Source organism: Eubalaena glacialis, chromosome 10 (assembly GCF_028564815.1).
Source record: "Eubalaena glacialis isolate mEubGla1 chromosome 10, mEubGla1.1.hap2.+ XY, whole genome shotgun sequence".
NCBI classification, from domain to species: Eukaryota; Metazoa; Chordata; class Mammalia; order Artiodactyla; family Balaenidae; genus Eubalaena; species Eubalaena glacialis.
The window spans coordinates 114,843,186-114,855,313 of record NC_083725.1 but is presented as its reverse complement, the minus strand read 5'-3'; the positions used below and the strand labels follow the sequence as shown (position 1 = coordinate 114,855,313).

Here is a 12,128-nt window from a genome sequence, read left to right as displayed (position 1 = left end):
AGGCGCACGGGCTTCAACAGTTGTGGCACGCGGGCTCAGTAGTTGTGACTCGTGGGCTTAGTTGCTCCATGGCATGTGGGATCTTCCCGGACCAGGGCTCGAACCTGTGTGAGGCTGCCTCTCTTAAGAGACTCTCTTCCCTAAGACGTTTACAGGGCAGTGTAGCAACCCCTCAAGGAGCTCCAGTGGGTGCCAAGCCCTGGGGCTATCAAGTCCCATTCTTTAGTACTCGCTGTTCTGTTGGCCTGGATTTCTGCCATCCCTGCCCTCTTCCCCAACCATTTGGTATCTCTTTCAGCTGACTCTCGAAAAAGCAGCCAGGCCACAACACTGGAAGTCTCCCCCAAACTCCCCAGGCAAACCCAGAAGCTGCTCGGCGTTCCCTTTTTCTACACATCCATTACATCACTCGCCACACGGCGAGTAACTGTCACTTTACCTGTTTGCCTCCCCAACTTGACCGAGCTCCCTGAGGACAGTGATTGGGTATTTTCGTTCGTATACCCCTGGTGCTTTCCACAGCTCCTGGCACAGATGTAGGTGTGTGCTCAGCAGATTTATTTTAAATGGGTGAATGGGCTCTGTTCTCAAGGGGCTCATTGATGTTCTAACAAAGAACTACAATAAAGTGTGGTACGTGCAAAGTACAGGGAAAGTGCAGACTTTGTGCAGAGGAGTTAATTTATTCATTGATCTAGAGAGAGAGGCAGCACATACACACAGAGGAAGTTACATCCCCGTGTAAGAGTCGTTTATTTGTGGAATGGTTTACAGTTTATGAAGCCTCACCTGGTCTGATCTCTTTCTAGATGCCCACGGTGACCTGTGAGGTAGGCCGATGATGAGTTCCTTTGTCCTGAGGAGGAAGCTGGGGCTTAGAGACGTTGCCTCTTGGCCAAGGTCACAAAGCTGGTGCAAGAGCCAGCATTAGTGCCCAGGTCTTCTTTCTCACATCACACTTCCTCCCAAGGGAGCAGTACAAGATGTTACTAGGCAGTAAGTGCCAAATGAGCAGAACAGACAGCTGTAGTGCTTGAGCGTAGGGAGGGGCTAAGGGGGCTGGAGACCTTCCCAGAGGAGGGCTTTGAGCTGGGCCTGGAAAGGAGGCAGCTGCTCTGCCCCCCCAAGGCCATTAGAGATCCAGGACCACAACAACTGGTCTCTAGCCACATTCAGCTTGACTGCAGACACTTGTGGGGCTCCACATTCCCTGACCCTGGGAGATAAACAGGTATCAGCAATGACCCCCTTCCAGTGCCAGGGACTATTAGGAGCGGGTAACTGCTCAAGTGCTGCTGGGAGTTGTAGTTCCGGGGTCGTCCGCGCGGCGAGGTGGGGGAGAGCGCCCCCTGCTGTTTCAGGTCTCGCTCCTCTTAGATCTGGTTGGTGCTCTTCTGAGCATGGTTGGCAGGGCAGCCTCCATGTGCTTACCTGACACACTAATCCCTAGAGGTCCTACTGCCTCCTCCCCACTCAGGGGCTATCTCTGTCCTTCCCACCACCTTGGGTTTTCTTGTTCGCATTTGCTCATCTCTTTTCTGTCGCTCTCCCCCAATTCTTTCAGGTTCCTTCTGGCTGCTCCAAGCCTCTTTCCATCCCTGGGCCTACCTGGGTCTGTGGCGGTGACGGGCGTTGGAGAACATGTAGACTCTGGCTCCAGAGTGGCTGGCTCTGCCTCCTCTCCTAGGAGACCAGAGCCAGAGCCCAGAGGAGTCGAGGAATGGCCTCATTTCTCCACTTTTCCTTGGCAGCCGTGGTCCAGCCTTAGGCCCGCCTCTCTCCTTTTTACTGGCCTCTTTTGTTCTGTTCCAATCACTTTTTCACGTGGTTGCCTTATTCTTTCCTTTCTTTCTGTTTGACTCTCCCTTTAATATTTTCTTTGACTGTAGTGAAGGTGAGGGAGTGGGAGGGGCGGCCCGGCTTCTGGGAGGGAGTAGGATGCGGAGCAAACTCAAGGTCAAACACATTCCCTTTTCTGGTCCTTGAGCACCCCCCCCCCCCCCCCCCCCCCCGCACCGACTCTGCCTGGGCAGCAGGCCTGGTTGCTATGGAAACAGCAAGGCCCCGAGAAACCCTTGGCTTCCTTTCCTGGGAGGTCTCTGTCCCCTTTTCCTTGCGGGCCCTCTTCCCATCACCCTTACCTGTCCCCTCCCAGCTTGCCCTCGTCTTTATCCAGATTGCTTCCCCCCATCACCTCTTGCTCCCTCACAGCTCTGCGCTATCTCCATTTCCCTTCTGTCCCTCATGGTCCATCTTTCTCCTTCTCTACGTGGCCTCCCTCCACATCGCCAGTCTTTCCCTTCTTGTTTCTCCTTGACTCCTCCTCTTGGTTTTCTGGCCCTTCCCACTGGAGCCCCAAGGTAGGCAGGGTGGGGCTTGTGGCTGTCCCTGTGTGGCCCATGCCCCACCAGCCTCGCTGCCCTGTGACCTCAGGAAACCGGGCCTGGCCAGCTGCAGTGAGTGTGGTGCCAGGCTCTGGGGCAGCAGCTGGTGCCTTGGCATCCGGAAGCAGTGAGGACTGAGTCTGTGGGCAGACTGCCCGGAGGGAGAGAGTGGGGCCGTTGTGCAGGGGAGAGGCATCTGCAGGAGAGGCACCCAGAGAGCCACGGCTTCCACATGGGGCGCCTGCTGCTGGGGCCCGGCCCACAGGGGGGCAGGGGCCTCTGAAGGCCGCGTGTGCCCCCACACCGGCATCGTGCCCTGCTTCTTCCTGGGCCTGGGGACCTGTGCTGAGAATCTCTGCACTCCATGAAGGCCCTTGGCCAGCCGTCTTGTTCGCCCCCCCATCCACCCTGCAAGGTGGGTGGGCCCAGCCGTTGTGCCACCGCCTGCTGGGAGGAGAAACTGTCAGAGTCCAGGTCCTCTGCGCTCCCTTGACTCCACGGCCTGTTTTCTTCCCTCTGTGTGGGCTCCGGCTTGTGAAGGTGTGGGGCTGGGACCCACCTTCCTTCCACGGAGCCATTGTCACCTACTTACAGAATGCTAAAAGTCCCTAAGGCCCTCCCAGTTGTTTTCACTCCTGTTTAAAGCGTGCCAGTGGAAGGAGCCCCATGCAGGGCGCTTACCCATGCACACACACTCAGGCACACACACACACACGAGAGCCGGGCCTGCCCGTGCACTTTTGCCCCTAGCCATCTCCTGGCACACAGGGTCCCACACCTGCCCTCTGGGGACCCTTGGAGGCTCCCTGCCTAGGGCCTGTCTGTGCTGTCCTCTCAGGTTGGACTAGGAAGCTGGGGGGGCGGTGACAGCTGGCATGGTGGCCACCTGTGTCAGCCCCGCCCAGTGGCCCACTGCTCCCTGACGCACATCCTTGCCACCTGCATCGCCCTCCCATGTGTCTTCCCCCTGCCTCCTCCACCCCATTCTCCTCATCTGCTCACTGCTACGAAGTAGGCCTACTAGTCCCATCCCATGTGGTGAGGCCTCAGACTGTCCCCAGGCACTGAGAATGGCCATCACTGGAGAAGAGGCGGGAGGGGGAGGTGGGCTGCACTCAGGAGACCCTTGGTGCCCCCGCCATAGGGGGGCACTCCGGGAAGATGTCCGGTGCAGTTTCTTGTTGCTCTTCCACGTCCTTTTGTTAAGGGGGGTGGCCAATGGAGGGCCAGTGCGGGGGGAGACAGTGAGAATGTCTGCTTCACTTGGCCCTGTGGCAGCTTAGTTGTCAGCTGTCAGTGTGAGAGCCACTTAGCAGCCTCCTGCTTTGGAGACAGACATGGGGGAAGCTGACTTCTGACAGCAAAGACGGCAGGGTCCAGAGAAGAGGGTGGACAGCACGGGGAGGGGAGAGTGCCTAAAGCTTGCAGTTGGGATCGAGGGGTTCCCGGTGCCCAGGACCTGCGCCTGGGTGGCTGGAGGGGAAGAGGGAGGGTCTGGAGTGCCCTGCCCCACTCAGCCCTCTCCCGTTTCCCCACCGTGGCGTCCAGGCAAGGAGGAGTTTGTGGCGACCTTCAAAGGCAATGAGTTCTTCTGCTATGACCTGTCACACAACCCGATCCAGAGCAGCACGGACGAGATCACACTGGCCTTCCGCACCCTGCAGCGCAACGGGCTGATGCTGCACACGGGCAAGTCGGCCGACTATGTCAACCTGTCCCTCAAATCTGGGGCCGTCTGGCTCGTCATCAACCTGGGCTCGGGAGCCTTTGAGGCCCTTGTGGAACCAGTCAACGGCAAGTTCAACGACAACACCTGGCACGACGTCCGGGTCACTCGAAACCTGCGCCAGGTAGGGGGAGCAAGAAGAAGGCCAGGGGCCAGCTGTATCTGGGACAGAACGGGAGTGGGGAGAGCGGGCTGCCTGGGGTGCGGGGGCGAGGCGTCAGGGCCAGCAGCAAGGCGTGGTTCTGAAGAAGGTTTAGGCCGCGGGTGGGCTGGGAGGGTCCAGGAGTGCAGCCGCAGTGGGCAGGCTTCAAGGACCAGGATGCTCCGCTAGGGAGGAGGCTGCCCCGGGGCCGGAGCCCGAGGGAAGAGGAAGGGCCAGGCTCCGATTGGTGCCAGGGGCTGGGTTCAAGGGTTGGGGCTGAGGAATCAGGTAATCTGACAGGAGGGCGATTCGGGGGCAGGGAGGAATGAGATAGAACCTGAACTGGCGGGGCCCTGGGGGGCTACGGGGTGGGGAGACTCTGGCCAGACTCTGGTTGAGTCGGTGTCCCATTAGGGCAGGAAGCCTGGGCCATGTGGGGTGGGGTGCGGCCTGCCCTTAGGCGGGGCCTTTCTAGGGCAGAGGCAGGCCTGGGCTCAGAGCAAGGTCGGGGCAGCAGGCGTGAGAGGGGAACGGACTGGCGAGGTGCTGGGTCCTGCCTCTCGTCCGGGCAGTACCCTCTCTCCCCTGTCCCTTCCTGTCCCTCCTAAGGGGCGCAGGCTCTCCCACGGGTCGGTGGCTGTCTTTCCGTGGCTTCCAGGCCAGCCCATGCGGGAGCTCGAGGAGACTCTTGGGGCAGCCCCTGCAGGCAGGACAGTGTCCCCAGCGTCCCCTCAGCTCTGTCTCGCAGACTCCCCCCCACCCCGGGGGCTGATGCTTCTGGGCATCGGCGCTGTCCTCTCAGTGGCCTCTTCGCCTCTCACAAGGCACAGGGTGGCTATGGCAGGCGAAGCATTCCCTCTGGCCGGGCTTCTGCTTGACAGCAGCCTCCACAGCTTGTTTCCAGCCCCGAGAAGTTCCCGCCTCAAGCAGAGTCCAAGCCAGACCCTTCTTCCAAAGCAGGAGAAGCCGCTGTGCATCCTCAGTGGCTCCTGGATCCACCTTCTGACTCCGTGCCCTGATCGCTTGGCACCTGGGGCCCAGGTGCCCAGACTCTTGCTGGTCCTTCTCTCCAGGTCCACCAGTTTCCATAGCTGGTGGCAGGGACACTTTTCCAGCTCCACCCCCAGCAAGCTCAGTGCAACCAGGAACACGGAGCCTCTGTGCCCTGGGAGGTGCTGTCTTGGCTGGTTTGCAGCCCTTCTCTTACTAGGTATCTGCTCTGTATTTCCTGGTTCTAGCTGAGCTTCCTGGTGGCTGAACTTCCGATGTCTCTCCTCTTCACCGTCATTGTCACCTGCCCTCTCCTCCTCCCCTTCTTCCCACTGAAAGGCTCGTGGGGGGCGGGGGCGGGATTCTGGCTGACCTCACACTGTTCTTACCTGCTCTTCTTCAGCCCCCTGAGTGATGATCTAATGGGGAGTCCCCCTCCTCGGGTGCCTTCCCCTTGCTGCAGGGACACTGTGACGAACCCGCCTGCTCTCTCCGAGCCGTTGCTCCCTGCTGTACTCGGCTCCCACCCAGGCACCTGCTCTCAGTGTGCCCCGAGCTCTGAAGAGTGGCACTCCTCCTCAGGGTGGTGCCCCCTTCATGTCGCATCATCCCCTGACCCTGCCGGAGGGCTGTCCTGTGTTGTCACCACCGTCTGAGCAAACCTGAGTGTGTGCGCTGTTTGTCATACTTTTAGGTGCCACCCACATTTACTGCAGGGCTGGGCGGAGTTGCCTTCTTGCTGACGTTCCCTCCCCAGGACCAGCGCTGTCACCTGGTACTGCCTTTGGCAACACGCTGCAAGCCCAGAGTCCCTATCCACGTGTCCTTTGGCCAATATATAGTCCATCTATACTGGGTACCGAGGGAAAAAAGACATGGGCCCCGCCCTCCCGGCCCTTCGGCTCTTGAGGAGACAGGGTGAGTCGGTTAAAAGTGGACAGAGCAAAGGCACACAAGGGCCGGCTGAGCAGCAGGGCTCTTAAACGTTCTAGGAACTCGTGAGGCCTGGAGAGGAGCGAGAGGTCTGTGACCAGGGAAGGCGGGGACGCCATACGGAGGGGGTGAGGCCTGGCCTCAGCAGTACTGAGTGTGGACAGGGACCCATCGTAGCCTCTTCCCGGGGCTCACAGAGTCCTGGGTCTGAGCTGGTAACTGGTGACCACGTCCCCCTGGCCTGCTGAACCGGATGGGTCAGAGCAGAGTCAGGCCATGCTGACCTGAACATAAGCCTTCGGGGCCAAAGAGGGTGTCTGCTTTAAGACTTTGATTGAGAGGTCTCCTTAGAAAGGGTTTCTGGAGAGATTTATTTGACTCCAGTCCACATCCGTAAATATGAGCTGCAGCCTTTTTTTGGTCATTGTGACCATCAGGGGGATGGAAGGGCAGCCCTAAGGCTCTGCTCTGGATTCATTGCCCTTGCTCAGGGCCTAGCCTGTGGCCAAGTCCATCCTCACCAGGCCTTTTGAGTGCCTGTCTTTCAGGGCTTCTAATAATTTATTGGGTCCTGTTGTCCCTAGAGCAGTGGTTCTCAACCGAGGGCGGAGTGCCCCCCAGGAGACACTTGGCAATGTCTGGAAGCATTTTGGGTGTCACAACTCGGGGAGGGTGCTACTGGTGTGTAGTGGGTAGAGGCCAAGATGCTGCTAAACATCCCACAATGCACAGGGCAGCCCCACAGCAAAGAATTATCTGGCCCCAAATGTCAGTAGTGTGAAGAAGGGGAGAAACCCTGTGCAGACACATTTATACAGGGGCCACGTGGTGTCCTGGGATTGGAAAGATCCTTTTATGACCTTAGGAGTGACGTTGGGTTGGGAGTGGCCAGGAGCAAAGATGGGGATGGGGGGGTGAGGTAAGAAATGACATCTGCTTCTGCCTTTAGGGTAGATGGCTGGGATCTGAGGACACTGGGATCCACGTTGTTTTCCCCAAGTGATTAGAACAGCTGGGGAGGCTGCCTCCTGGGGAGAGCCTGCCCCAGGACAAGCACTGAGGGGTCTCCCTTCCTCTTGGTCCTGCAGCTTTGGGAGACTGGAAGGAGGCAGAATTTCACCCCCCTCCCCTGAACCAGATAGTGATCCCCGGAATCATCCAGAGACTCCTAGAACATTGCAGTCAGGACCGGAGGACACCTGACTGAGACCACACCCCGCTCTCGCCCTCCTCTCCCTCCGAGCCCAGCCTTGAGGACTCTGTGCCCGGTGGTGTCTCTTGGGGGATCTTTGCAGGAATAATTCCCTCTGAGGATTCCCTGAGGCCTATTTTTAATCCTGGGCCCACCCTCCTCCCACACCCAGTGTGCCTCCCCCCACCACGTAAGCCGAGTGCCAACCCATTTCATCACTAGCCAGCACGAACTCTGGAAGACAAGCTGGCTCCCAAAATATCATGTGGAGCTTCCACCCGCCCAGCTCCCATGAGGCCGTTCCTCAGTGGGGAGATTTTCGGGAGCCCCCCTGGGCCCCAAGGAGAGACATCCCCCAAGGATGGGGCCTGGCAGGCACTTGGGACTCCCTCCCCCACCTTCCGGCCCGGGCTGCCCTGTCTCTCCGGCCTGTCACACGCCCCATCTTAGGGCCTAACCGTGCTGCTCTACACACCCTGTCTATACTGGCTTCCCGAGCTGCCCACCTCGTTCCCACAGAGCTCCCGCCAACACCACCGTTCACCCTCCCTTCTGCCGGGTGAAACCCTAGAGCTGGGGTTTGAGTCGGACAGACTGGGTTCAAATCCCAGCTCTGCCACTAGTTGGAGTGACTTGAGGCAAGTAATGTAACCTCTCTGTGCAAAGTGAGAGGGGCCTTTGAGGAGTAGCTGAGGTGATGGCCTGTGCCTGGCACCGCGTGAGCCGCGGAGGGCTTGCTGCCGTCATTATTGTTAGTTGTGGGGTTTTTTTTTTTTTCCAATCCTTCAGGCCCAGCTGAACCGCCACCTTTTTTGTAAGGCCTTCCTTGATCCTCCGGGCCCCCTGGCCAGTCTCCCTCTTTGCTGTGCTCTGGCCCTATCATCACATTCCGTCTGCATGGTCAATAATTTGTGTTCACCTCTTTTCTCTATTTCTACATGGTAAGCTCCTTGAGAGCTTAATACCAGCAACTACTGAGTGTTTTTATTTGTTTTTCTAGTGGTTTTGCTGGTTCCTTTGGGCTCTTTCCTTGAAGCCAGTTGGTGAGGTTTTGGACATGAGGATCCAGCAGATCTATTTCATAGGTGCCCAGAAATATCTCTTGTCCTCTGGGAAAAACTCCACCTCACTTTACTCTCCCGCCCCCTCAGAGTCTCCTCAGGACCTGTCCCTTTCTTACAGCATTGTTCAGATTGCACCCTCACATCTCTCCTCCTCCGGAACCCCCAAGTTCAAGGGTCTCTTTTCTCTTTTGTATCTCACCTAACTTTTCGAACAATCCTGTGAAGTGGGAGATACTCCTATTTCACCAGCGAGGTTGAAGAGCTGGCCCGAGGCTGTCCCGCAGGAAGTGGGAGGATGGGAGTCTGACTCCACTTTTCTGCCTCCCGGGAGGGCCTGGCTGCCGGCCTTGGTGCGCACTGCTAAGGTGCCTGTCATTCGTCTTGTGGTGCCGCCATTCTTGGGTGTTCCCAAATCTTGAACCATCTAAATGTTCTGCTTGTCTCTTGGAAAAATGGGCCCCTCTTATCTCTGAGTCCTCTTTTCTTTGTCCTGAGCGTCTCTTGCTCAAGCTCCACAGAGATTGCCTTCACTCAGACTTTTGTGATTTGTGCGTATAATCCCCTTCTTGGCTTTCTTGAAGGGCGGGAGCTATGCCGATAGATCAAGGTGAAGATGGGGAAAAATTTTGTCAAAGGCCGTTGGCCATGGTAAGTTATACTTGCTACAATGACTGACTTCTTCCCTCTGTGACTTGATGCCCTCCTCCCTCATCATGCACTGTCATCCTTGTGCCCCTGGGCTCCAGGAGCCCTCTAGCTGTTTCTGTGGGTGGGGCAAAGCTTTCGTTGCTCATTTGTTAGTCTGAAGCCTCAGCCCTCCCGATCCCGGCATTCGGGAAGGCGTGGGCTGCTGTGTTACAGGTGCCAGGATGGGTTCCAGTGGAGGCTCCACTCTAGTATTTGGCCACAGTTGCCCCCTCGGGCATGATCACCATGGACCGGGTTCTGGATCTTCAATGCCTAGGTCTAGAGGGGCCCCGTCTCGCCCACCACAACCTCGCTATTTATCAGAGGAGGCCCGGATCTCTTGACACATCAGTGGAAGGCCCTCTCAATCTTGTTTCTTTCTTTCTTATTTTTTAATCTGGCTGTGCTGCATGGCTTGCGGGATCTTAGTTCCCTGACCAGGGATTGAACCCATGCCTTTGGCAGTGAAAGCGTGGAGTCCTAACCACTGGACCACCAGGGAATTCCCTCAATCTTGTTTCTTAATTCGCTCTTGTACTTGTTAAAAATTGAAGTTGTCCATGAAAGTCGAAAACTATTTTTTCCTTATTTTAGTCTCCACAACCAGTTCTAATTAAAAAAGAGTAGTAGCTGGACTTTCACCTCCAATGCCTTTTTTCCCCTATCTTGTTTGACTAGTGCAGTGATACCAGAGCACTTGTACCTTTTTTGGCGCCATCGGTTTAGCTGCCCTGAAGCTAATGGTTCCTTGTCCTGAGTAGTTGGCCTCTTCATTTCCTAACGGTCCTACTGGCTGATAGGACCAGTCCTTGTACCACGTGTTATCCCCTGTTCCAGTCTCTGCACCTGCAGTTAGACTCTTGTCTTCCTACTATGTAAACTGTTTCTGCATCACTAATAATTAATATTGGTTATTTAGTACTTCTTCTAGCTGCTTAATATTGAATTCTGTTATTTTTAATGATACAAGGCCCTTATTAATTGTCTTACTGAATTAGTCCTGTGCCCACTGGTTATAATAACTCTCTAACTAATGGATCTGTCTCTAGAAGACCTCTCCTTCTCACAGTCACACTCTCGGGCGCACAGTTTAGTATTTGATGGACATCAAGCAGTAGTGTCCCAACATCTCTGATACACTAAGTGAAGCTGCCTCAGCCCCTTTGCCATCTCTTCCTCAAAGGGTAATTTTGAAGGTGGTTCTTTGATCATGAGGAGAGGAAATGAACATAAAGCCACATGGGGGCGGGGCCTCTAGAGTCTGGGGTAGAAGAAGCTGGCTTATAGTTTACAGAGGAGTAAGGGATTTTAGAGAGAGGTGGGCCTCTCTGTTCCTTTTTATGGTGTGGTCTGTGGGGGGAGTGAATTTTTGCTGCTGCTGTGGGGAGCGGAGGTGCAGGGTTCTGGGTGTGTGTGTGGAAGGAGGCTGGGCTGCTGGGAAAGCCTGACCAATTCCAGGGACTTACAGAAGTGGTGGTGGTGAGGGGGTACTTCATTCTGGGAGGAACAGCTGCCCAGAGGAGCATAAGAGAATAGGCATGGGATGATTGAAGAACTGGGGGAAATCTGGGGGAAATCTGGGCTCTGAAAGGTCAGTTTAGGCAGGAAGGAGGAGGCAGTTCTCGGTGGGAGCAGGGAGGGAAGGGAAGAGGTTTTGGGATGATTAGCTCTGATGTGAGAGTGAGCTTTCCGCCAGCCCATGGAGGGCAAGTTTCCTTTTCCCTGTTCTGGTGGTGACTTGCTCTCTCTTCCTTTCTCAAGGAACAGAAATGGGAAGAAAAAACCCCCACCCTCCCCCCCACCCCCACCCCCACCAAAAACAGAGCTGCCCCTCCCCCCACCATGACTCCCTGGATCTATTTGCTATCCTCCATCCCCAGGAAAAGCAGACAACCATATCCCCTCCTATGCTCCCTGGGAACCCCTTCTCTTTGCCTCCAAATGAAATTGCCTCTCATTTGAGCCAGTCCTGGGATTCTCTGGGGGCCTTGGCCACTCTTCTCCCAGTCTGACAGCCAGCTGGCCCATCACCAACCAGTTAACCCATTAACTCGACATGGTCACTGGTCAGCCAGTTGGCCAGTACCAACTTGCTCTTTAGCCAGTTCTCTGGAAAGCCATCTGGTTGACCAGTTAGCCAACAAACCCATCCGTCCATTCCCTGAGTCAATAGCCCATCCCTTTCTCACACCCCTGTTCCCCTCCCTCCCTTCCCCTCAACTCCCTAACATTTCAGCCCATAGGACTTACTAATACTGCATAATTGGGTCTGCTTCTTAACCGCCTGCCTTCCCTCTCTCACCTTCTGTTGGAAAACCCCGTTGCCAACTCTGTGTGTGTGACTAACACGCTTATAACCTGGGGGACCAAGGGATGGGCAGGGACAGGTGGGGCAAGGTATGAGTGAAAAACCGAACTAACCTTTCTGTCTCATCTGCGGAATGTCGCCATCTTTAAGTCTTTGCTTTCCTGGTCCAGTTCTTTTGTTGTTTTCTTCTCTACTAACCAAGGTCTTTAACTGTTCCCCTTCTCTGCAGCCGGCTCTTCCCGGAGGGGATGGTGGCGGGGAGAGGAATCCAGAGGAGGGGTGGGGGGTGGGGATTGGGAGAAGGGATTTAATTTTTGTGTGTGTTTTATTTCTCCCTCCCATTATAATTTAATTTTCTTTAAACAAAATACTTCAGCTGAACTTAAGGTGGGAGGGTCTGAACAGACAACCAAACATATATGGATATATATTTTTCCTCCTTCCTTGAGTTTCACAGTTGGTCATTTTCTTTTTCTTTTCTTTTCTTTTCCTTCTGTTCTTTCGTTGTTGTCTTTGTTGTTTTCTTTGACCCCACCCCCCACCCCCTTCCCCCATATCTCCGGTGAAGCACGCAGGCATTGGACACGCTATGGTAAACAAACTGCATTATCTGGTAGATATCACTCTAATTGTCTTACCGTTTGGTTTGCCGTGGGTTTTTTTAACTGTTGGATTCTCCCTCTTTCGTTTCCTTTCCCCATT

The 12,128-nt window shown here is 55.7% G+C and overlaps 1 protein-coding gene across 7 annotated transcripts in view; it reads left to right on the top strand.

Annotated features, from left to right (window-relative positions):
- NRXN2 (neurexin 2) overlaps positions 1 to 12,128 on the top strand; it is a 99,604-nt gene that overhangs the window by 19,754 nt on the left and 67,722 nt on the right. For 4 of the 7 annotated variants that reach the window (XM_061203563.1, XM_061203566.1, XM_061203568.1 and 1 more), the window contains 2 exons: positions 3,933 to 4,234; positions 11,995 to 12,018. In XM_061203563.1, coding sequence (XP_061059546.1) covers positions 3,933 to 4,234; positions 11,995 to 12,018 — 326 coding nt within the window. Of the gene's footprint in view, positions 1 to 3,932; positions 4,235 to 11,994; positions 12,040 to 12,128 lie in introns of all 7 variants that reach the window. The other 3 variants (XM_061203564.1, XM_061203562.1, XM_061203567.1) reach the window with 2 other exon arrangements.